The following is a 27,445-nucleotide window of genomic DNA, read 5'->3' as shown; positions in this document are numbered from 1 at the left end:
AAAGTATAAAAAAGACATACAAAAATATACAATGAGGTAACCTGTTGTTTATCAATATATGCGCACAACAATTTAAGTAGAGTGATAACAAAACCAAGATAGATATAATAATTTGGAAGATATGTGTAGAAGATAAAAAATAAAGTAATGTTTCAAATAAGATACAGACAACATCAAAATCCAATTAAATCCATCAGGCATAAAACTTGAGATTTTTGTCAATAACCATGATAATTCTAATGCAGATATTATTATAAATTATGATAGATAATAGAAAATTACAAATGGTAAAATGGTCTTATGGCATTTGGGAAAACAGTTTATTTCGTATCCATAGGATTTGTATGAAATACTTTTTTACTGATAATTAACAAAATCATTTCTTTACGACAAAAATCAGAATGGAACCTGTTTTCTAAATTAATACCGATTTCTAAATATACAATTACTATTTTTTCTATATCTTACCAAAGTAATTTTAAACTAGAAAGCTGTCAGCTAATAACAATCCTACAAAAAAACCAAGCCATTTCCGATTATAACAATGATTTCAAGTTTGATTATGCGGAAAAAAATCATTCTGTATTCTACAAACCATTTTTTAGGTTTTTATTTAGTATGAGAAAGATCTGTTTGTAAATAAGGTCGACTAGCACTGGAGTAACTAGAGAATTTTTTACAGAAACATAATTTCAAAAAAGGTAATAAAAATTATACATTATGTTGAATTTTGTAAACAAGTTCTCATTCTACAGGGTCACTGTAACAATCCTAAATCCCTTGTTTTCTTCTTACAAATTTCTTAATACGAATAGACATACAAATAATATTATACTCCTCTCTCAAATAATTTTGTTCAGGTATAATCACTCACATTTTTTCACTTGAAGGTGAAAACATAGTGTAGCGAAGAAGGTAGCTTCAAGCTTGTTAAATGTAATACATGTATTGAAATGGGTCGAAACATACAGCTCTACTATTCGCCTCCATTTAAATTCAACACTCTCAATATTCAAGCTACCTTCGCCGCTCCACCATATTTGCACCCTAAGACGATCACTCTTAATACTGAACAACAGATCTTCACTAGACAACTATTCTATTGTCAACTGTTACACATTCGCAACTTTCTAGATAATCTATAAGGAGAGACTATGTTCCCTATCTTAGGGTGAGTACACACTCGCAACTTTCTTGGTAATCCATCAAGAGAGATGTCCTCTAACTTGGGGTGTGTTCACATTCGCAACTTTCTTTGTAATCCATCAAGAGAGATGTCCTCTAACTTGGGGTGTGTTCACATTCGCAACTTTCTTTGTAATCCATCAAGAGAGATGTCCTCTAACTTGGGGTGAGTACACATTCGCAACTTTCTAGATAATCTATAAGGAGAGACTATGTTCCCTATCTTAGGGTGAGTACACACTCGCAACTTTCTTTGTAATCCATCAAGAGAGATGTCCTCTAACTTGGGGTGAGTACACATTCGCAACTTTCTTGATGGCAATCCATCAAGGGAGATGTCCTCTAACTTGGGGTGTGTTCACACAGGGAGCGATCAGACGTACCGAGTTCCAACTGTCTTAAAAGAGCATGGATACATGAATATCTATATCCTCCTAATACTGCTTCTACCACTCTGTGTTTCCACTTCTAGCGACCTTAGAAGGGCATAGATATTATTAATTTATTAATACAATGATACTCAATTATTCATATATGAATATCTATATACTTTTTGTTTAGTTGAAAAGTTGATATTGTGGCAATTATTCATATTAAATAAAAAGACTAAGAAATTGTCAAAAACCACAGATTTTGTTGACCGGTTTCGGTTGTTACATCATTATCAATCTCTGATAAAGAGATTCTGTTTATCAGAGTTTGACAATGGTGTAACAACCGAAACCGGTCTTTCTAACTATCAATAGTCACAGATTTTATTGATATCTAAAAAGACCGGTTTCGGTTGTTACATCATTATCAATCTCTGATAAAGAGATTCTGTTTATCAGAGTTTGACAATGGTGTAACAACCGAACCGGTCTTTCTAACTATAAAAAATCTGCGGTTTTTGACAATTTCTTAGTCTTTTTATTTAATATCTATATAGCCTACTCCTGGACCACTTCTACCGCTCTCTGTGCACAAACACCCTAAAATATAGACTTGTAATTCCATGTACAGTAATTCAAATGCACAAATAAACCTAACCTTATCCTAATTAATGGTAAACTAATCGATTTACAACTACGGTTGACTATTCAGTACACACCAGTCAAAAGTGGACACTATAAAACTAGATTCTAACATATCAGTATCAGTGAACATGTCCCGTACAGTGAGAATAGTATTCCAATAAGTTATAATAAGACTTATGAAGGTAGATACCTCCTGAAACTTTGAATGTAAGGATGTGATAACATTGAATGCGTATAAGTCCAAGTGCACGTCAGATCATGCATGATCCGAAAACCAACAAAATCTGGAAAATGTCATTGAAAAACGTTGTAACTTACAAGTAGCTGCTCACACTGAACGCAACCAGCAAGTGCAAGCGTTCAGTGTGAGTGTTCCTATTGCTCTGTTCAACTTTTGTATCTCATCCTCACGCTTGTTCATGCATAACCAAGCTTGCACTTGCACATATACGCTCAATGTGTAAATAACACACACTAAGGCTCAACTCACACTTACGCGACTCAGGTCGAGAGAAGAGACTCTACTCTAGTCGAGAGCATGTGTTTTCAAATGGTGACGTTGCGGAAACGAGAATCGACTGGTCTGAGTGTCAACATTTGGAAACACATGCTCTCGACTAGAGTCGAGTCTCTTCTCTACCTGAGTCGCGTAAGTGAGTTGAGGCTTAGCCTTCCTTTGTATCTATGTCTAAAGAAAATAAACTATGTTCTATTCAATTTGACTATTCATACTGGCTCGGTTGTGCTGAGTGTGAAGATTCCCATTAGAACTAATAGGAATAATATTCTCACTGTACTGGAGACATACCCTGGCAATGATACGTGGTAATCCAGCTTTATAGGGGATCGCGTCCAACTATCAGCATCCTATTATTTATTTCAATGCTCACAGTTTAAGCTGAGTCTTACTTCGGAGTAGGTTACACCCACTCAGCTGAATTCCCACATTTCACTGATACTGGTATATTAAGTTGCGTACAGACTTAAGCGCCACAAACACGCGCATTTCGCTTTCCATCAGATGATGCTATGTCTATTATGTCTGTATCTTACACCTTGTTGCACAAAATTCTATCAACTAATGCCGATTAAATGCCACGAGAACCAATCATAGAAGATTTCTTATCAGAAAACCCTTCTCTCGTGGAATTAAAATTGAACAGGCTTTTGTACAACTGGACCAAAATTTTTCTGTACAAATATGATCATTGGCTATCATTAGCTTCTTTATATCAGCTGAACATCAGCTGATTGAAAGCGTGTTCGTTCTCATGGAATTAAATCATGTTTAAAATTGAACAGGCTTTTGCACAACTGGACCAAAATTTTTCTGTACAAATATGATCATCATCTTCTGTATATCAGCTGTACATCAGCTGATTGAAAGCGTGTTCGTTCTCATGGAATTAAATCATGTTTAAAATTGAACAGGCTTTTGTACAACTGGACCAAAATCTGTCTGTACAAATATAATCATTAGCTTCTGTATATCAGCTGAACGGAAGCGTGTTAGTGGCACGTAAGTCTGTACGCAGCTTAAGGCGAATCCAGCTCTATTCGGCCGAGTTTGTCTGGAAGAATATGACGTCATCGGCGATAATGGATGTCGCAGTCCTGGCGGTGCCTTGCTCGTCCCTGATTTCGCCATACGACAGTCGTCCGGTCACGTGCACCCGTTGGCCCTTCTTCAGATAGCTGTAGATTGTGTCGCGGAGAGACGGCTTGAACACACAGATGCGGTGCCAGTCTGTCTTTTGCCCGAAGTCTCCTGTTGAGAAATAATCAGAATATATCATCAAAGATGGAAGATTTTCACTTTTTGTGTAGTTGAGAAGTTGATATTGTGGTACAGTAATTATTCATGTTGAATGAAAAAGACCAAGAAATTGTCAAAATCCAAAGATTTCTTAATCTTTTTCATTCAATATGGAAGATTTTATTATAAATTGCAGTTTAACCAACTGCCACAATATTATTCCTCCGTCTTTCGGAGGAGACGATAAACCTTCGGTCTCGATTACCTAAAAAAGTAGTCGTTATGTCTCAATCATCATCCCTCTAACTCATTACCCACGCACAAGCTTATGAGCTTATGTGGGCATCACCCTCAGTATTATTATTGTTACTGTATAATGATTATTTCTAATATCCAATTACAGCTATATAGATAGAACTAAGGATTTCTGTTACTGCAAATATTGACCAACATTTTTTGGACGGTTTCATTCTTCAAATTTCCTTCGGCTGTTTAGTTCTTTGGTCAATATTTGCATTAGCAGAAGTCCTTAGTTCTTTTATACTGCTTTCATTGGATATTTGAGATAATTATTACACAGTAGAGATACATTAATTTGAAATGATCAAATGACAACTGTTTCAATTACTTATACTTTGTGCAATCTAATTAAAATTGTAGTTGTTTTTGGCAATAAAATTACATCTACTTAGAGCCGAACACACAGATGGAAGTAACATAGAAGTTACATATAGCCATGTCACAATTCACATTTATTTATTTATTTACAATGCAAATGAGACTAATGTAGTAACTCTTGTGTAATTGAAGAATTTTGAAGTGACTCTTATAACCTCTAGCTACATTTGGACTGTTGTATAAATTAGAATTGAAACCGTTTTGGGCGTAAGTTAGCCTGTGGTACTTTTCTGTAACTATAATTCTGAATGATTGAATAAATAAATAAATAAACATTGATAGATGAATAATAACGTAGTCCTTGTGCTACTTTTCTTCCAAATTTTTAGGTGACAAAGTTTAGAATTTCACGTGTACAGTTTTTATAAAATTTTAGTCCAAAATAACATTAAAGAAACAAACAATAAATTGCACAGGTACAACAAAAGCAATAGACAATAATAAATAAAACAGATAAGTTACATTGGAATCAAAGCAAATTTACAATTAGATCAGACAATTTAGTGGTCTCCAGATATTGGGAAATAGTCAAAAAATCACATTAAATTAAATAGACTATGGTGTTGTGATCAGCAGTAATGAATTCCTCCACAGAATAAAATGAATTCACAATCAACCAGGATCTAAGTACTTGGAGAAAACGTTTATTTGGCAAAGATCGAACTTGAGTTGGTAGCAAGTTATCGAATTTGTAGCCTATCACAGGGTAGCTCGACTTAGACTTTTCAAGTCTGCATATTGGAATATATATACTCTCACGGTTTCTTGTGAAGTGACTCTGAATGACTGTTATGTTCATGTTCTATTCAAACTTGCATGGTTTTATTCATTTTCTAGGACAGAATCACAAATCATATAAATATGATTAGGAAAAAACAACAGGTTTGGCCCAAAACTATTCCATTCCCAAATTTTGATAAATTAATAAAATGTCCAAAAATATATAAGTTAAACATTTTGAATTTAGAGAAATTATAACACCAAACTATATTAAATATAACACTTAATAATCACTTAATATTGAATTAATCAAGTTATTTTATAAAAATATTATGTTAAATTTTGTTATTTTGTGGTTTTCTTCACACAAAATATGAATTACAATGCCCAAGGCTATAGTCAGAAGCAGGTTATGAAATTTTAATAGAATCCAAAAGAGATCAAATACCGAGTGACTTGGCTGGCTCAAGTCCGTTGTCAGAGTATTCAGATAGCACCAGATCGAAAAAAGAGCATAAACGAGGCCGGCCTGCGTTAGAGCATAAATAGTAGGTTGATATAGCAGGCATTGAACAATAAGAAACATGATTGAAAATGAAAGGTTTTTACCTGAATCGTACTTGTAGTTTGTGTTAGTTGCTAGTGAAAAAACGACCACAGGATGTTGTTCTGTCCCTCTCTTTTGGGGGTCTGCTCCCACCCTTCCCAATAGCGTCACATGGTTGATAGCTGAAAACAAAATCAATTTAATTTTGAAAATTGAAAATTTGATCGAATTCTTCAAGTTTACTCGGTAAATAGTTCACAATTATGTTATATTAGCAGGTAACTTGTGCTCCGCAAGTCTGTTCAAAACACAAATATACTGTATTTAATTTAGACAAACTGAAAACTTGACGTAGTGAAATCTTGAAGCACTAGAAATAGACCTTCAACCATCCTCGGTAAATTACAAATCTATATGCAAATTTCAAGTAGTTCAGATGTGATGATGCGTCATTCGTGAATGTTCTACCCGGTACGTGTATAAGCCAGTTCTTTCCTTTAGTATAGTATAGATGAGTTACTATTTATTACTAATGAAGATTGAATAAAATGTTTATTTCCCAAAAAAACTAAAACTACAACATCAATTACACAAAATATTAGATAAATTACAATATTACATACAATAGTTAGTTACAAAAATTCTTATAATGTGTCCTCTACTTGTTTAGATTTTTCTGTGTGGAAATTGACCTACTCCACTATGGCGTACCATGTTCTAGAGTAGGTTTTGTTAGTTTTTTTGTGCGTATTATTAATTAGTTAGTTTTTAGTAAGTCATTAGGTGGTTAGTTGTTGTTTGAAATAATGTTTTCTATGTTCTGTCTTCCTTTGCTCATCAACCAATTGTGTACTATTGTTTTGAACTTCCTAGGATGATTAATCTGTTTAAAGTTTGCAGGGAGTAGATTATATAATTTTGGTGCTAAATGATTGAAATGTCTCTATTTTATCTAGATTATTGAAAGTTACTTACATTTTTCTACACGTGGAGCATAATCGGAGTCATCGGCTAAACTTCTTGATTGGATTACACGTGTGGGCAGTCTTCTGGCCAGTGAGAGTACCTGAAATTACATCAATAAGAATTATTACAATGTCATAATGAGAAATTGAGGGTTTCCTTCACAAGGGAGTTACTTATGGCAATTCATTTTGATATGATACTCATAATTCAGTTAACGTACCGTAATATGCTTAGACCACAGAATAAGTACAGAATGGAAACTTGTAATCAATCGCCTCTCTAACCAATGCTTCTTACATGACGCCAATAGTAAACACGTCACGTGACCTTGGGAAGTTCCAATCCTGATTTTCTGATTGGCTCGTGGCAGTGAATGAGATCAATTGATCCGGAACATTAGAGTGATCCGAACCTACCATCAATACTATTACAATGCGGCGCTTCCTAACAAGATGGCGGATTTTAGCGTCAGGGTACAAGCCAAGTTTCCGTACTGTATGTATACTGTGCTTAGACAAAGTGAGGTATACGTTATATAGGCAGTATTTGATTAACATTGGTGTTGCTATCCTTGTCTATTATCATAGATAAAGGATAAGCATATATTTCTTGTCTCTGCTATTATTTGACAAAATAGATAGCACTATCCTTGTCTATCATTTGACGATGCAGATAGCGCTATCCTTTTCTAACTCCGAAAAGTTGCCAGATCGTTTCAAGCCAATGTGTACGTTCTGTGTACAGTAAATTGTTCCAGTTCCAATCGTAAATTGTTCCATCACGTGACTAGTGCAAAATGTTCCCATGGAACGCCATTTCAAAATCGTTGGTTCAAGCTTTTGGCGCGCACATATAAAGTTGATTTACACTAAAATGTGTCGTTTACTAGCTGCGTGAATTAAGAAAGGCTGTTTTACAAACTTACCGTCTAGAAAAGTGTGCATTTCTTTTATTCCATTACTCTCGAATTTTCTATAGAGAAAAATTCATTTAATGAATGGTTAACAAACATCATATTGTTGGTTATGTATTCTATGGCTATGCTATGGTAAACAAACCAACTATCAGTGCATGCGCAGAGAAGCAAGCAGACTACAATAATCGACCAATGAGAGCTCAGATATTTGGAACTGTACCAGGTCAGACAATTTACCACGCTTCGACTGTGGGGCAGGATTTTGGAACTGGAACTAGTTTCTGGTACAGAATCTGTCAAAACTCTTCCCATGGAACGCGGAACTTTTTACCTGGTAAATTGTGAATCGGACAATTTACCACATTCCATGTACACAGAACGGGCCCAATGTAGTCTGTCCAATCGAGCCTTTAGTCATGATAGGGGATAATGCTATTAAAAATGCTAATGCAGTAGATTTACTTGGTTTGACTGTAGACGAAAGATTGTCATGGAATGAGCATGCTGATAAAGTAGCTGGTAAGATTAGCAGGGGTCTCTTTGTATTACGGTATATGGTAAGATTTGTAAATAGAGATATTGCTAGGTGTGTGTACTTCTCTCTCATTTACACTCACCTGGTATATGGCGTAGAACTTTGGGGAAGTACGTCTGGTTTAAACTGTCAGAAATTATTCATTTTACAAAAACGTGCAGTGAGGTACTTGGCAAACCTGGATTACAATCAATCGTGCAGGAATGCATTTAAAGAACTACAATTACTCACTTTTCCATGTATTTATATTTACAGAGTAGTATTATTCATTGTTAATAAGATAAAATCATTGAAAAAGAATTGTGATGTTCATGGTTATTCTACTCGTGGCAATGGGGACCCATTTATTAATCACCACAGATTGAGATTCTCTGACAAAAGTCCTAGTGTAATTGGTTTGAGACTGTTTAAAAAGTTACCAAAATGTTTATATGCCCCATCAATAAATTTTAAAAGAGAACTCTATGCATACTTAGTGAATAGGGCTTACTATAGTGTAGATGAATTTCTGAATGATGACACTTGAACTCTGCTGTTGTATTATAAATGTATTCTTACCATTGTTATATACTTAAATTTTTAATTTTACATTGTTATTCTGTCTATTTTTATGTTTTGACTTGGCCTGTATGTTCTTTTTTGGCTCAATAAAATGAATTTGAATTTGTAGACATGGCCTTAACTTTTAATCACTCAATTAACATAGCCTGAGGATCCTTGTGCTGGTGAGAGATTTGCTCACTGTGCACCTTGTGGAAGAGAAGATTTTCACAGCCTTCACACTCTATAAGTTATATTTTAGACACTTTACAGAACACATGCAGTGTGGGGAAGCTTGTAACCAGGCAAAACATCAGTAATTCAGTAATCTCTCTCTCATGTTTCTCCTCTTCGCTCTCTCACTCTTTCTCTAATGTTTCTCCTATCTGCTCACTCACACTCTCTCTCTCACACACTCTTTAGAGTTGATTCATTAAAGGACTTGCTGGATAGACTGCGTCAAAATGTAAAACTTGATAATAGAAACTAAGATCAAGATGGAGGTTAGTCATAGATTGTATTGCCTCTTCATCATCGACCCATATGAGGCCAGAGAGACTTGGGGCAAGACCATTTATTATGCCGCAGCCACTTGTTGGCCCAATGAAGGCCAATGTCGACCAGCTCCAGTGTGTGGATTGGTGGTTTGCCAGCGCTGGTCTTCGTAAGGATTAGGTAGAGCCTTTACCAGGCTGGACCAACATGTGGCTGCGGCATAAGATGTTTTTTCAGGCGTATACAGTGTCGGCAGGGCAGAAAGCTGCCCGATTGACTAATGAGTTGACGCCTGATATGGTCTGGCCCTAGGCTGGATAAGCCTTACCAAAGGATGGATGAGCCTTACAAAAGGCTGGAAAGGACTCGGTCTGGCTTGGCCCATCTATCTGCCAAGCTCTAAAACTAGCTACCGTACCAGAAAGTTGGCAGCTATGAAGTATGAACCTACTGGCCGAAACGTTTTGGAGGGATTTAAGTAGCTAATAAGGGACGCAAACGCCAAAAGACCATTTGTGTATCAACTATAAACAAATACCGGGCCGGTAAGATGAATTCAAAACTAGCAATAATCTGTTCGTGGAGAATCAAGATAAAAATGTCTAAACTATTTTTGTATTACACTTAAGCGTGACTTTTTTACCACTAAGACTTATATTACAGTTTAGTTTTTAGTATTATCATTTTATTGAAATCATTCTACGTTTTAATGCTCACCAAGGTGCAATTTCAGGCAGCAATTAGTTTTGTAAATTTAGTGGTAACTTAATGTAATAAATTAATATAGTTTGATATAAATCTCACCTTTGATGACAACATATTTGAAATAATGTGAATTAGCACTTATTTGATACAGAACAAAGACCTAAATCTCTTGAGAATTACAAAGTACAAACAAAATCAAATTTTAACCTAAATTCACACTTTACTTCAGAATCCGGCATGTTCGTTCAATGTTCGTTCCGTTGAGCAGTTGTACAAGTTGCGATTTGTGTGCTAATCGATAAATATAAAAAAAAATGAAAGAATGAATTCCAATTACATTATTCATAATAATTTCTAAATTGATTGAATATTACTCAAATCTAATTATTCCAAAGTTTTGCAGAAAATAGTGATTTACATTGGTATCTTATTTACCTCTATCGTGATCATGAAGGCCTACTATCAACAGTCGATATTAGAAATCTCGATCTCGATACCATTTTCCAAATTCCAAGAAAAATGGATGTTTGATGTCTTGATATTAACGTAACATTATTGTCTTGTTTGTAGGAGTGTTTCAATTTATTTCTTCTAGCTTGTAAATATTTCGGTAAGTTATTACTTTCTTTATTCTTTTGTTTCATATTTACGTGCTGTTTATTCTTCTTCATTAAATAAGTAGTCTGTTTCATTGAAGTCACATTGACCATATAGGCTAGATCCCAAATTAGATTTTGAAGATAAAATCTAGAAAAGAATCATTAAAACTTTTCTAGATTTATTGAAGTAGTCTTTCAAATATACAGAAAATTTTTATAGTTATAGAATACTGCAATTTATTATTAGAGTTGTAAAGCCATATGGATCAAAAAACTGGGTTAAGTTATTGGGTAACGTTTGTTACCATGCTCGAATTTTGAAAGCTGTTGCAAACTCTAGAATTTAATTGAATTACCATATGTAGCACCACTTATAAACTTTATTACTTTTTCAAACTTTATTATCTTTTATTTTTGTATTTTTCTTCTGTTTGCAGAGATACTTGAAATAGACCTACAAATAAATATTAAATGAGAATTGAACCATGGCCAACAAGAAACTAGACGACTGCTATTTCTACTACTACTCAACTTGTTTTAAGGTAAGAATTTCATTTTGTTGTTGAGGCCTAGGCCTATATAATTTTTTCATCAGATAAAAGTTAACATCTTCATAAGAATGTAAATTTCTTTTACTTGATTTTACTTCAGATTTAACTTAGCTCTTACTAAGTACCTAAGTAAGTTATCTCTAACTAAGCTCTTACCCGATTTAGTTCTTGGTTCATAAATTATGTTGACTACTTACTTGATTTGATTCTTGTTCTCAAGTTTTAAGTTGGTTTTTTTGCTCCTTTTGAAGAGCTTGATAGGCCTAGTATCCAAATCACAATATGTGAGCCTAGATACCTTGAAAAATGCCACCATTGGATAGGTTTTCAACAGTGTAATGAAAAGTTTTAAGACCTAAAATCTTGTTTACCGTATCTTTCCCAAGTTCTAACTCTTAATTTAGTTTTTAGGCTACTTGCTCTTGTAATTTGATCTCGTGATTAAATCCATTCAAAAATTTAAAGGTTTGTATTAAAATTATATGATTTGTCAAGTTTTGTGCTGTTAACTGGTTGATACAAATCTCAGAATGTTTTTTTTTGTGAACAAGTGTCAACCTAAATGAGAAATTTATTTTAACAGGGACGTGAGTGCCCATTCCGACATGAGGAGCTGGCCTTGGGCTGCGAGACCGTCTGCACCAACTGGAAAACAGGCAATTGTAACAACCTGAGATGTCAGTACAGGCATATGCTGCTGAAGGTGAGAAAAATTCATAATTTATTGTATTCAAATAGTACGTTTATTTCATTTCAATAAGAAAAAGATTAACATTTTATCTCAGGAGAGTGTTCACACCCTGAGGGGCCTAATGACTTAGAGGTATCTTGTAATCATCTATCATGCTCTCTTCCAATACCACATCATTGGAATCATTGGATTGCTCTTGTGGGGTCACTCCATGTAGTCCTGAGGCTGCAAAAGAAGACTGTGAGAATCATTAGATTTATAACAAGGTGCGTACGGATTTATGCGCCGCGAACTTCACTTTTCATCAGCTGATTATATCTGTATTTGTACAGCCTTGGCTTATTATAAAAACCTTGGCATCAGCTGATTGAATAGCTCGTGTTCGCGGCGCGTAAATCTGTAGGCCTACGCACCTACAGACAACGACCATCTTGCCCACTGCAAGCCCATCTTTGCTCTAGGTGTGGTGACGGTATTCAGCTATTACATCCTCCTGTGTATACTCTGGCTGCCCGTAGTGTCATTCACTACCACAATATGCGCCTTGAGCTACTGAATGTCTCCAAGAGACGCCTCCACCGATCACAGGCCAGTTGAAGAATCCCTGCCCTGAAATTCTTTCACATTCTGCTTCCTGGTGTGAAGCAGTTGGATGAGGCCGCCTTCAAGAAAACCAGCAGGAAGCTAGGCTTAGAATACTTCTAGAAAGTAGCCTTTGTAAAATAATAAATAAATAAATACCTTATACCTAAATCTGCATCCTTATCCATAATATGGGATCGATGGCGTCAAAAATAAAAAGCTGCTTCGTGACAAGGCATATTATAATGTGGATGAATTATTTATGAGTGATGATTTGAACTTTTATTAAAAGTAGTCCCTGTTTTATCTGCCATCGAAACAGTTGTATAATATTACGTGTATTTAAATTTAATTTCATGACGTCATCGATCCTACAAGTTTGGGTAGTGGTTGAAGCAGAAGGTTTTAAAGGTATTATGAATGAATGAGAAAGGAACAACTAGCTCAATAATATTATGAAATTTAATATCAATCATTATGAAAACTCATTATTAAATCATCGTCTGGCAACGATTTTTTTGTCTTGCAATAATTTGGTAAATTCAATATAAGATGACTTGACTTCCCTATCTGAACCTCCATCTACTATAGAAGGAATTGAATCTTAAGGTGCGTACAGACTTTCGCTCTGCTCCGCAACCGAACGTCAATCGAGCAGAGCGATTGATGATCGACCGGGGTGCAAGAGTGGAACGCGAGAAGAGCTAACATCTCCCGTAACGTTCATGATCGGTGTGACTGCAGATCGGGGGCGGAGCGATGGAGGAACGAGGGCGGAGCGTGCGCGAAGCGGGTTGGAGGCGCGTATATCTGTACGCAGCTTAAGGCTCAACTCACACTTATGCGGCTCAGGAGCATGTGTTTCCAAATGGTGACACTCAGACCAGTCGATTCTAGTCTCCGCGATGTCACCATTTGAAAACACATGCTCTCGACTAGAGTCGAGTCTCTTCTCGACCTGAGTCGCGTAAGTGTGAGTTGAGCCTTACAATTTCTAGACAATCAATTAGGCTATAGGCCTACTTATTTTTAGGATTGTTTTACAATTTTCAGCTAATATGTTGTGTTTTATCACATTGCAGAAAAACAGAAAAGTCATACCCTGTTTTTGGGAATCACAGCCTAATGGATGCCGTAAGCCGCACTGTCCTTTTCTACATCAGGGAAAGACCGATGGCGTCAGTAAAGACACTCGTAAGTAGTTTAATCTATATTTTGTTGAATTTTGAAAGTTTCAATATCGTATAATTCATCTATCAGTTATTATTTCTTTACCTTATCAGGTATTACACTAGGACAACAGACTAGCAGTCAGCTATCCACTTATTATTCCCAGGGTATGATCACATTGGACGCGTGTATGTGCAAGTGCACGTCAGATCATGCATGAGCCGAGAAACAAAATCTGGAAAGAGCCATTGAAACACGTTGTGACTTGTCTGTAGCTGCTCACACTGAACGCAACCAGCAAGTGCACGCGTTCAGTGTGAGTGTTCCTATTGCTCTTTCCACATTTTGTTTCTCATCTGCGCGATTGGTCATGCATTACCAAGTGTGTACTTACACGTATACGCATCCATGATCATACCCCAAGGCTCACAGGTTATCGGATGGGCACGTTAAACTATCGGTCCCGGCTGAATTATGACAGTTGTAAGGTTCATTGTCGGCTTAAATGATGTATTCAGGCGAGGTGGAACTTCCGTCAGGGACTCCCCACCAATCAAAGCATAGCCACCTCTAATACAAGGCCCTAGCCTACGATATTGCAACGTCGCAATGTAGGCCTACAATCTAATACATGATTGGTGAAAAAGATCAACTGGTATTTTAAAAAATCTTTTTCACCAATCATGTATTAGATTCTAGGCCTACACTGCGACGTTGCAATATCGTAGACCAGGGCCTTGTATTAGAGGTGGCTATGATAAAAGCCATACGATTATTATTATACCCCAAGGCTTGTATCACATTAGGACTGTAGATAGCAGAGGTAGTGAGGCACCAGTGGTTTCTTGATAGTTCTGGGAGCCGAGAGACGATGTAAACAAACATGCGCGTGTATCTTACAAGATCCTGGATCTTGCAGGAAAAAGACTACCAATTCACAGTAGCCACCTTACATGTTTGTCGCTGAATAATCACAGTACATGAGTCAGAACAATAATCACAGTTTAGTGTTGATGAAAGCATTGTGAACTGGGATTCACGAGTTCAGCTATTAACAACTACTGATTTCCATATGACAGTATCAATGTACGTGTCTGGCATATTGAGTACTTTAAGTGTGTGTGTGTGTATACAGAGAGCGGTCTGGCGTTCAGAGTTCCAGCGGTCTTTGAAAGGTATAGATAAGGATGATTGTCTATGTATCCTCCAAAGACCGCTCTCTGTAGAACTGAATATATGGATGTCTAAGGCTCAACTCACACTTACGCGACTCAGGTCGAGAAGAGTCTCGACTCTAGTCAAGAGCATGTGTTTCCAAATGGTGACACTCAGACCAGTCGATTCTAGTCTCCGCGACTTTCACCATTTGGAAACACATGCTCTCGGCTAGAGTCAAGTCTCTTCTCGACCTGAGTCGCATAAGTGTGAGTTGAGCCTCGACTCAGATCGTACAACTCCAGTCGAGAATATGACGACTTTTTCGCTCATTGTCACTACTTCAGTTCCATGCTACTCTATTTTCTAACCATACTTTATTAAAAATATAAGATTCAATTCTTCACTAATTAGCATGTATCAAATTGTATAATAATTATTATGAATATAGTGTCTTATCTAATTCGTATTATTGTCTTATCTAAAATGATAAAACATCACTTTCATGAAACATAACCTCACTTTCATTAAAAATGCACGGTACTACGCAACTCAAGTCGAGGCTCGACCAACATGTCGAGTCGACGCTCGACTCAGTCTCACAGTCTTGAGGTCGCGGAGACTAGAATCGACTAGTCTGAGTGTCAAATGGTGACAATTTGAAAACTTATGATGCGTCGAGAAGAGACTCGACTCTAGTCGAGAACATGTGTTTTCAAATGGTGACGTCGCGGAGACTAGAATCGATTGGTCTGAGTGTCACCATTTGGAAACACATGCTCTCGACTAGAGTCGAGTCTCTTCTCGACCTGAGTCGCGTAAGTGTGAGTTGAGCCTAATTATCCTCCAAAGACCGCTTTCTGTAGAACTCTGTAAGAACTCAATTGAGTTCTTTTGAGTCTGTCGAAACCTAGCATTTTATAATAAAAATCGATTAATCTGTGTGCACGCACCCTTATTTATGGATTATTTTTGTTTTTGATAGTTGTATGATAATGTTCTAGTTTACTGATAGTTAATTATAAATTTACAGCAACCGTGAGTGCAGGTATGACCACCCAGAGCTCTGGCGTGAGTTCAGTACCGAAAAATATCGCCGTAGACACGACCAGTCATCACAAACACGAGGGAGGCCTCAGGAGGCCCAACCCCAGCACTCTCGAGAACGACCTCAGCTTCTCTTCGCCCCCCGTCGATCCACTTGTCGTCAAGTTCGAAGAAGGTATGCGATTGTACTAACATCATAATATTATAGTGATTGTAAATTATAAATAACAAAAATATATGGAAGATAAATCTGCCAAGAAGATTGAAATGTGTTTGAGAAAAAATACATGAATTATTAAAAAATATAGGCGATAACTTTCTCAAGGAGATTGAAAGCTTATAGTTTTCTGTTTAAAAAACGCCATTTAAATCCACTCGTAATCAAATTTGAAGGAGATATGCGATTGAACTAAGATTATTTTATAGGGTTTATAAATTATTCAAACCCATATAAAGGATAACTTTCTATTTGTGGTAGTAGAGCTATAGAGGATAACTCTATAACTCTGTCGAAAGATTGAAAGTATGTAGTTTTCTTCTTTTTGAAAGAAATAACACTAGTTGAATCAACTCTCGAACAAATTTCAAGCAGGTACTTATGCGATTATACCAAGATTATTATAGGGATTATAAATTGTACAAAATATAGAGGATGGTATTGTCGAGAAGGTATGTGTACTTTTCTGTTTTCTTGAAAGAAAAGGAACTTGTTTTCTGTTTTGAAAAAGAACTTTTCTGTTCTCTTGAAAGAAAAGGAACTTGTTTTCTGTTTTGAAAAAGAACTTTTCTGTTTTCTTGAAAAAAGGAACTTGTTTTCTGTTTTGAAAAAGAACTTTTCTGTTTTCTTGAAAGAAAAGGAACTTGTTTTCTGTTTTGAAAAAGAACTTTTCTGTTTTCTTGAAAGAAAAGGAACTTGTTTTCTGTTTTGAAAAAGAACTTTTCTGTTTTCTTGAAAGAAAAGGAACTTGTTTTCTGTTTTGAAAAAGAACTTTTCTGTTCTCTTGAAAGAAAAGGAACTTGTTTTCTGTTTTGAAAAAGAACTTTTCTGTTTTCTTGAAAGAAAAAGAACTAGTTTAACTCACTCGTGATCAAATTTGAAGGAGGTATTCGATTGCACTAAGATTATCAGGCCTTTAGGGATTGTACATTATAAAATATGTCTTTGAAGAGATTGAACACATGTAGTAGATTACTATTTATTTGCAAATCACATACATTATATTTGTAATGATATAAATATATGGGAATTTATTCTATTTCCTGGTGTTTGGATAATCGTTATAGCTAGCCTATTATTTGTAATCATTATAATGATCTGAAAGTAGGCTACTGAGTTGGTTTTTTAGAACTCATCAAATTTTGGGGCTCTAAAGTAAATATTTAGAGGTTTTCTCTGTTAGCATTTCTTGAATCTCTCTAGATTGGTACTAAGTAACTGATATATGACTCAAATAAATGACAAATTCAATTTATTGACTCTTTAAACATGTTGTAGTGAACCAATACATTATTCTGTGATTGGGAAACCTTGCTTCCTCTCCATAAACCTTCAAGGTTTAATGACTTGTAGATTACAGATTCAATAAGTTACAATAATGCAATCAAATCCAAATTCATAGTAGATAAACTCATGATTATCCAATTACTATATTATAGTAATAATGTTTTAATACCAGTTGCCTCTTCTACAATAATATACACGGAATAATCATTTTTTGAAAATCGATATTAAATATAAAATTGCAAATTTACTATTTTCGGCCCCGATTGCAAATTATATTTATTTCTATAATAATTAATTATATTCATCAGAGTTTATCCATATCTCCTTCACTTTTCCTGTTGCAGCTTAATATTTGAACGAGATTTTTGAGTTGAAGCTTAACTGAACTCAAGTATTAAAGCTTAACTTGAACTATTGTCCACATCTGAAAGGCCCAAAGTTCATAGATATATTGCATCTTTTTGTATGGAATTTTAGTATTTTCTATTTTCACAGTCCTATTATTAGTAATGTGAATACTTTGGGAGGTTGTTCATTTGAGCTCAAAATATTATGTATTCTACAACAGTACTACAAGAGTTATATATTGTTGTCCCCATGTATTGACTTGAATATTTTTCAAGGTTAATATACTTAAATTATTGTATAATTTGTGAATCTTTAACTCACTAGCTTACTCAATGATTTGTAAGCCTACTACATTTTATATATTAAATAATAAGTAAATACATTTTACATGTCATTCATCATAAAATCAAAAATAGATCTACTGCACCCATATATGAATCTAGACTTTGCCTTTACTCTAGAATATTAGCTTATCTATTAAATCATTTATTTCTATGTTTCCAATACTTTTTGTACATTAGAATCTAATAAAATTAGTCTTATATTGGAGAAGAATAAACATCTCGTACAAGATCTGTGTTTTGAAGTGTGTATTATATAAGATTTTCTCAGATCATGTTCCCCAAATTATAGCTGAAAGCATATAATTATTGAACTATTGACTATTCTAGATCTAGTAATATTATCAGTTAAAATAGGGCGCACATTTTTCTAAACCCATTTAATTTGTTCTAGATCGAAAAAATAATATTTTTAGAAGACATCACCCTGCTCCATTCCCAATTTGATCCAATTTGGAGCTTCTTGATTGTATTTCATCCTAGGATCTTGTATCTATTGTTTCTTCAAAAACTAGCAATAATAATTATTTGTTTATTATCATGTAACGAATAGACTAATCCTGGATCGAGATTGTAAATTCACTAGTAATCGAAATTGACAATATAAGTTTCATTCATAAAAATCCTGCATCTTCGTGATATTGTTATATATGTTAGGCTCTTTCCTTTTGTATATAATATTTCACAATGAGAATATGATTGGAATATCATGAGTTAATCCTTACTAGAGCATTCATTCATTTCTCTAGTAATAGAAATGAATGATAATAGTCTAGAATAAAATAATAATTGAAAAAAGTAATGATACATATAATTACTTTCAACAACCATTCATGAAATTCTGAATAATACATTCTTTTGGGCTGGTCATAAACCATTTTCCCCATAGTTCTCTTATTATAAAACCATTATTATTTATTACTGATGCATTTTATGTTGAGTTTGAGAGTTTAAATTATGGATCAAGATATGATATCAAGCAAGCAAGTCATTGACACCGATTATACTATGATATTATTGACAATGATAACGTATTCAATATTGATATTATTGAATATTAATCATTTATTATTCCCAATTACTTACAAAGATCTGAATGAATTGATTTTTAAAACCTTTAAATTTTTGTCAATTTCCAGTCAATCCTGCTTCATATTTCAGAAAGAGGAATACATCAAGTATACAAAGTTACTCAATACATTAAGTAATACAAAAAGTCTTATTATTTCCAATTACAAAGATCTGAATGAATTGATTTTTAAAACCTTTGAATTGTTGTCAATTTCCATTCAATCTTGCTTCAAGAAAGGGATACATCAATTTATTAATTGAGAGTGTTATTCACTGATCCCATTGATATTATGTGAAATTTCCAGGTCATTTCAAAGTTGTCGAATTGCTTACTTATTCTGGACAAAATTGCAAGTAAAATAGGTAAAGTTCTTGAGGTGTATTATGTAGATAAGAAGAGCTCTCTCTTGATTGTTATTATTCATAGAAACATTTAAACTTATGTTATCCATTAAGAGTGTATTTTTGTTTTTGACCAAGTATGATATACGTTTATAGTCTAAGAAAATGAACAAGTTAGAGAATTGTTCATAAAACTAGAGATACATTTAATTTGAAATAAGATTAAGCTACAAGATTTCTTGCTGTTCATGTAATTCATGAAAAGTTCTACTAATTTTTAGCTCATAATTTGAAGTAATATTCATTTTGAATAGGGCTTGTTTTATTTCATTTCTCAATTTTCAGTAACATTCATTTATTTTTGAGTATTTCACTAAAAATTATACATATTCACGGTAGTTTAATAATTTGCTTCAATTTTCAAGAAATACTCGTTCTTCAATTATCAAGAATATTTTTATCAAATTGTGAGTTATTAATTGAAACGTTATTAGTATTCTACCATTTAGAAAGAAAAATTTATTTCTTTTCATTTTTTTATAAGACTGGATCTTAAATTGTACTGCATGGTGAAAACGGGATTAGTTTTAGTCTTAATTTGATGTTTTACTTCAAACTTCTACTATCATTTTTGATTTATTTTTTTGTTTTTGAATTAATTTAGAACTGATAAATTTGAGGAAATCCATATTAAATGGATATTGTACTCAACATTTTAGAACCATAGTTGTGATGAAAAATTGTCCTATATCAAGAAACACCATTACTGGAAGATATATTTTTGTTTTTCAATTACGGTAGTTATGATCAAAATTAAAAATCTTGGTTCAAGCATGATTTTTTCAAATTTAAAGCTTCATTTAGAAGCTTGTCTTCAAAGAAGACACATCGCTTGAATTTCAAATTCAATATTCTTCAGCATTTCAAGTTCTTGCCTTCTGTATGTTGTTATCAAAATAGATTGCTATAATATTGAATTATATAGATTTTATAGGATTCAATCTTCAATGAAAATATTGTAATTTGAAGTATTATCGTTAGTTAGAATGAATTAAAAGCTCAAGTTTTTTCTGTATCGTTGAGCTATATATTTACTGTAACTATTTATTTAACAAGCATTTTTTTGTATAATGAACTGCCGTGTATTTTTATACTATTAATAATATAATAATTATGGTATTGTGCAATAAAATGAGCTCTTACAACATGCCCTCAGTTGTTTTTTACTCTTTTCAAAAATATTCGTTCCTTTTTCATTGATAATAATGCTTATTGCGGCATTAAATTTGATATTTGATATATATTTTATTGATATGTTGCGGCAATTGAAATATCCTATCCTATTCAATTGATGATGATATCCATTGAGGTATCTTGAAAACACTTGAAGTCACGGACACCCAGTACGGCGCAAGGATTGGTGACCACGGCATCATTGTCGTTCTATTTCTACTATATTCTACATACTCATTGGTTTGAAACTACAAATTAATTGAATGGTTGGGACCTCACTTCAAATGAGGCTTAATGTCTTCAAATAGTGGATTAATACGACTTGATGTTCTCAGAACTAAAATTTTCATTCAATTTTTATATTTACTACAATATAGAAAGTTTAAAAATAGTATAAAAAAGTGATACCACATTACAATGTTACCATAATATTTGATTTTTGTGTAACATGTTTTGGTAATATTTTACTAAATATTTTTGCGTTTTCATAATTTAAATAATTTATAAAACATGAGTGAATAATCATATTCACTGTGAAATATACACACATAAAATTAACAGCACAATATTTATTAGAAAAATATTTTTGGGGATGTGCCTGGTATTCAATAAGCATATAATATAATAATTACTAATTTCTATATACTATTACTAACATACTAAAACTAATTTCTAGAGTATTTAAAACAATTATGCTATTTTCTCCTTTCTTCTTCTTCTTCTAATAGTGCGAATTTTATCTGTTCAAAATATGTCTGCAATAAATATTCACGTACTTTATATTTTTACATTAACTGTAAAGGTGCGTACAGATATACGCGCCGCGAACATGAGCAATTCACTTTTAATCAGCTGACTATATCTGTATTTTTACAGAAACGGTAAGATACAGATATAAAAAGCTTGGCATCAGCTGATTAAAAGTGAATTGCTCATGTTCGCGGCGCGTAAATCTATACGCACCTTTAGATTTCACTAGGCTACCAACATGCAATGAAGGTTACTAATTTTAAGAGTATGACAATCATGCTATTTTCTACTTTCTTTATTTTCTTCTAATAGTGCGAACTTTATCTGCTCAAAATAAATGTCTGCATCTTTTGTGCTGCAGTTGAAAATGAGAACAAGTTTGTTTAATTATTCTAATTTAGTTCAAGATTCAATTTTAATCTGTTGTAAGTCTATTCTAATTTTAAGTGTTAAATACAATAATTTTAATTTAGTACAATTTTGTCAGTTTTTCTGATCTGCAAGAATACGCTTCAAGGACTTTATTACTGAATTGAAAAAAAAATCGGAAAATATTGTATTTTCAATGTATGCTGTATTATCATAAAAAGGCTAATGCTTGTCAAATGGTATTTGATCCTGTAACACTGATCATTTTGTTCATCTAGTCTTTGTTTGAAAAGTATCAATTAAAAACATAAATGTCTATAGGTATTCTTATTGATTAAATTATTAACATTTCTGAAAACATATATTTATTTTTTATAGAGTCCACTGAACCCCCTGATTGCAAGATTGATCAAAATGACAATACAATAAAATGAGTGAAATGTCTAAAACCGACCAAAAGAAGCTTTTACTATCCATTTATAAAAAATATTTATTTTTTGCATTTAAAATGTTCATCTATAGAAGTTTTATAAATAAAAGCTGAATCATTGTGTCTGAGATGATATTATATAATTGTGTATTATATAACGCTTTACATGCACTTTGTCTGTGTTTAAAAAAGTATATTGATCTAAATTCCTTGGTTAATATTCTTATTAGATTTGTTTTTTCCTATTTGACCGTTGTCCAATATGTGAATTTGATAATAAACTTCATTCACATTCATTATTGTGTTTATTTCATATGCAGAGTGTAGATTTCTGTTGTAGTTTTCTTCATTTAGGAAATTAATTGAAAATAAACAATTTGGAAGTATGTAACTCTTATCAAAATAGCTAAATTTCGATTGCTGTGAATTTCTTCTGTATCATGATTTTCAAAGTAAAATTAATATATCTTTGAATTAAATAATTCCACTTATTCTTGGAGTCGATTATTCCAGTAACTTGTTACATACAACAAAAATAACTCGCTTCTAATTTATTTCCTCTGAATAATCAAATTTCAGAGAATTATCTGAAAAATATATTTAGTCTCCAATTTAAGAAGCCTGTATAATTAAAAATATCACTCATTTGCCATAAGTTCAAGACTATATTAGTTCTTACTTTTTTAATACACATTTTCTAGTGTATTTCAAAAATATGATAACTGTGTAATTCAATTTTTAATATTTACCATCTCAAATATTTATCTACTTCTCTTTACTGTTTATATAGATGTTCACTAATTCTTCATTCCTTTATTTTACTCGCATCATCACCCTCCTTACTGTTTTGACTGAAAAGAACCAAATTTGATTACTAATTTAAATCAAAATTATGCCCAAATTCACAGCATAGATTCCCCACCCACAAAGATCAAACCCTACAATCTTTGCTTTTAATCCAATTTTTTCTCATTCCAATTAATTAGATGAATAAAATAAAAGTCTCTACAGACTTTCAAATATATAACGCACTGTTGTGCATTCATCTATTCTCTACAGACTTTCAAATATATAAAGCACTGTTGCGCATTCATCTATTACTATAAAAATGGATTCTCATATTTATAACAGTGACAGTGATTAAGACTGGTATATTGAGAATATTATTCCTATAAGTTCAAATGCGACCATTCATACTAGCTCGGCCGTGCTGAGTGGGAACAGTCCAATCAGAACTCATGCAAATTATATTTTGTAACTGTCACTGATATGTGGGAATCGAGATTTATAATCAGAATGAGTATTTCCTGTCAGTTAGCTGTATTTATTTAATCAATGAGAATCACACAACTTATTCAATTATTACTTATATAATTACAACCTTGTATCGCGTGGTAATGATATTTATTTGTAGATAATAGGCTACATACAAGTCAGGTAAAAACAGCAGGCATTCACCTAAAACTGCTTTGAATTGAATTTTTATTTGCCAAATAATTTTACAGACATTTCTACAATCACTCTTTGAACCCTAGTTTAAAGTAGACAGCCTAATATTCAACCCTATTTACTGTTGATATTTATTTATTTATAATTGATACATAGGTTACAATATAATTCTCAACTATGAATAATTTGGAAAGGAACAACAGGCTTAAAGCCCAAAACTGTTCCTTTCCCAAATTTAGATAGAAATTGTCCAAAAATAGGTTATGTTTATTAGTTTTTCTTATTGCAATCAAAGTTTAAACATAGTTGTATCACGTAATAATAATATTTATGTATAGGCAATACTTACAATTCAGGTAAAAACAGAAATTCACCCAAAACTGCTTTGAACCCCAATTGAAAATAAACCCTAGTCTAATATTCAATCCTATTTACTGTTGATATAAATTTTGCTTAGAGTCAGAGTATAAACATTTCTTATCACAAGTTTTGTGTATTCTTGCAGAATCAGATAATGAACTAGACATTCCATCGCCGTGTAAATCGGTTGCTCAGAAGAAATCCTGGGTGAAAACGCTGGAGGAAATACGTCTGGAGAAAATCCAAAAACTTTCAGCCGCCTTCTACAGTTTCACCGAGGAAATTGAAGCCCAGAACCCTAGTCAAGCCCCGGCGGATGTTATGATGGACGTTCTAAACAAGGCGATAGTAAAGGACTTGAGTGTGCTGACAAAGTCGACTAACAGGACTCTGGTGAAGTCGACAGCGAAGCGGAAGTCGAGTGAAGACGGCGACAGTTTGGGGTTCAGGGTTCTCACTTTGGCTGAGATCCGAGAAAAGCGGCAGAAGAAGAATCAACTGCAGGAACCGGATTCTACATGGGAGTCGGAGAGAGTGGGAGAAGAGAAAACGTCCAGTGATGACGTCAGCAATCAGGAAAGCCGTGTCAGATCATCAAGTCCTGGCACATCATCGGTTGGAAGTAGCGCAGCGGTTGATGCTCCAAAACATGTCAAGGAACGTTTCAGATCATCAAGTCCTGGCACATCTAGGAGCAGTGCAGTTGTTGATGCTCCAAAACATATCAGAACATCAAGTCCTGGCACATCATCAGTTGTTGATGCTCCAGACAAACAAAAACAGGTCGACGACATCAAACAATCATCAGGAACACCAGAATCCTTTATTGATGTTCCAGGGAAGATTCCAAAGGAAATTGATGATCCTCCTCAAGAGAAAAGCTCACAGAAAGCTGTTTTTGAAGAGAGTACAAGTATTGATGCACCTCAGCAAGAATCAAGCCTGATTATCCACAAGGCATCTGTGAAGATCAGTCCTCAGAAGCTGTATAGATGCACAGAAGGTGAAAGTGTTGATGTCCCTCAACAAAAGGCGAAAGAGATAAATGTGGTTAGTCCTTTGCAACAATCAACAAAGGTTGCAGACATTGATGCTTGTCAAAAACAGAAACCAGTCAATGTTACAAGTCCTTTGTGCCAAGTTGTGCCTTCCCAAAATCAACAGAATATTGATGCACCTTCAAGGAGTCAACAGAATGTTGATGTAGCTTCAAGGAATCAGAGTATTGTTCCACCTTCACAAAATCAACAGAATGTTGTAGCTCCACAGAACCAACTGGCAACTGATGTACCACCTCAGAATGTTGATGTATCACCCCAGAATCAACAAAACGTTGAAGTATCTTCGAAAAAGAGGCCAATCCGACTGAAGAGAACCATGAGACGTGACACACAAGAAGAATCTGACCAAGGTGCAAATTCTGGTAAAAGGTCCAAAATTTCTGAAGATGAACAGGCTAGCTTCTCGCTGAACTCTAGCCGATCTGAGGATGCCGAACAGAGTTACAGTAATTTGTCGGAAAGCACCTCCAATCCTGGAGAAATGGATACTGAGGATATCCTGAATGGCATTGATGAACTGCTTGGTAATTGAGGAGAAATGGATACTGAGGATATCCTGAATGGCATTGATGAACTGCTTGGTAATTGAGGAGAAATGATACTGAGGATATCCTGAATGGCATTGATGAACTGCTTGGTAATTGAGGAGAAATGAATACTGAGGATATCCTGAATGGCATTGATGAACTGCTTGGTAATTGAGGAGTAATGGCTACTGAGGATATCCTAAATGGCATTGATGAACTGCTAGGTAATTGAATAGTTCATGCCAACCTCAGTGATGGTAATTTATTTTCTAATTACAGTACATCCAATTCTGTAGAAGTGGACACTGATAGTAAAATAATTGATAAATTTCTAGATAGTCAAGTACGAGATTATTAATAGATTTACCTTACTTGAAAAGAGTTGCCTAAAATTGAAGCAATAATATTAATTGATTTTGAAATTTAGAGTATCAGCACATCGAATGCTAAAATTGTGTCTTATATTCACTTATTAGGGCCTTTTTTCATCCAATATTACGCTGTATGAAGGTTATCTTAAATTACCTCACATTGAATGCTGGAATTGTGTCTTATATTCACTTTATTAAGGCCTTTTTAAAATCCGATATGTCAAATATTATGCTATTTAAAAATTATCTTAAATTACCACACATTAAATGCCAGAATTGTGTCTTATTAGGGTATTTTTCATCCAATATTACGCTTTATAAAAAATATATTTAATGAGTGTGTCTGCCATTATCTAATATATCTCATGTTTCGTATTCGACCAGTGATTCATCAATTTTTATCTTCACATTAATGACGTTTTATGTAATAATTTATTTATCCGAATTATGTATTCATGAATATATTGCTGGCGATGAAGAATAAAAACTGTTTAAACACTTAAAACACCTGAAACTCTCAATACTATTGATTAGTATTAGAATTAAACAGTTTTCTTAACTTCACTCATAAAATTCAGGTGCCTTTAAGATTCTGTATCTTATATAAACCTTTTTGTTCCTCACAAATTCCACTTGTGTCACTTATTTTGTATAAATTTATGATATATTAGTTGTAAATTGCAATGTGAGCTGTAGGGTAATAAACACCAATTTTTAATGGATTATTAATATTCATTAAAACATTTAATGGCAATATTTAGCATAGTTAGTATTTGAAAATTAATCTCTTTGAAGAAATTATAATAGTCGATAGTATATAGCATAGAATCTAATTCCTGTTTTGGGGATTTCTATTTCGTGTATCATTGATTTTTAATTATTCATTATTTCTTTTGTTGCAAACTATTTGAAAATAGTTTTTTTGAACCATCTCAAGTAATGTAAATGAGTATGTATTCTTAGTACAATTTCATAGCCAGTTATAGAACGTTTGAAGTAAGTAATAAACGTTATTCTAAACGTATGTATCACAGTAATGATTGTAAAGTCTTTTGAATTCTTTTAATTCATATTGAATTGTTGCATTTTAAAATTGCTTGCTGTATATAAATTATCTAATGAAATAACACATATTGTGGCTCGAAATGTAGAGCTAGATTAGATGAATATTTTGTTTCTAGTATACAGGGTGATTCATAATTATGGTAAAATAATTTAATACGTGATAGTAGAGGTAAAAATAAGAAAAAAAGTTCTTATAAACATATATCCATTAACGCTTCATTAGCGAGCTATACAGAGTGAAAGATTTCGCCCGAAATTCAGTTCCTCTGGTGAAATACACCGATGCTGAATTGTTTGGGGACTATTTTTGAAAAACTTATGCTGGATTCATGTGGAAAAATATCTGAAAAACTGAATAAAACTAGTCTGG

At 33.6% G+C, this 27,445-nt stretch overlaps 2 protein-coding genes across 2 annotated transcripts; one reads left to right on the top strand and one right to left on the bottom strand.

Annotated features, from left to right (window-relative positions):
- Nucleotides 1-1,448: 1,448 nt before the first annotated feature.
- LOC111046186 (single-stranded DNA-binding protein, mitochondrial) lies at nt 1,449-10,357 on the bottom strand. Its single transcript, XM_039438748.1, has 4 exons — nt 10,159-10,357; nt 6,878-6,968; nt 5,965-6,084; nt 1,449-3,969 (listed from the first exon to the last, which is right to left on the bottom strand). Exons 1-4 carry the CDS (start codon nt 10,171-10,173, stop codon nt 3,755-3,757), a joined length of 441 nt encoding a protein of 146 aa, XP_039294682.1. The 5' UTR covers nt 10,174-10,357; the 3' UTR covers nt 1,449-3,754.
- Nucleotides 10,358-10,515: 158 nt separating this feature from the next.
- LOC111046189 (zinc finger CCCH domain-containing protein 11A) lies at nt 10,516-26,739 on the top strand. The gene is made up of 6 exons (XM_022331685.2): nt 10,516-10,669; nt 11,096-11,200; nt 11,793-11,912; nt 13,565-13,676; nt 15,841-16,029; nt 24,197-26,739. The coding sequence occupies exons 2-6, from the start codon at nt 11,144-11,146 to the stop codon at nt 25,642-25,644; spliced, it is 1,926 nt and encodes a 641-aa protein (XP_022187377.2). The 5' UTR covers nt 10,516-10,669; nt 11,096-11,143; the 3' UTR covers nt 25,645-26,739.
- Nucleotides 26,740-27,445: the final 706 nt, after the last annotated feature.

This window comes from Nilaparvata lugens, chromosome 12 (assembly GCF_014356525.2).
Source record: "Nilaparvata lugens isolate BPH chromosome 12, ASM1435652v1, whole genome shotgun sequence".
Taxonomy (NCBI): Eukaryota; Metazoa; Arthropoda; class Insecta; order Hemiptera; family Delphacidae; genus Nilaparvata; species Nilaparvata lugens.
This window is presented reverse-complemented; position numbering and strand designations above follow the sequence as displayed.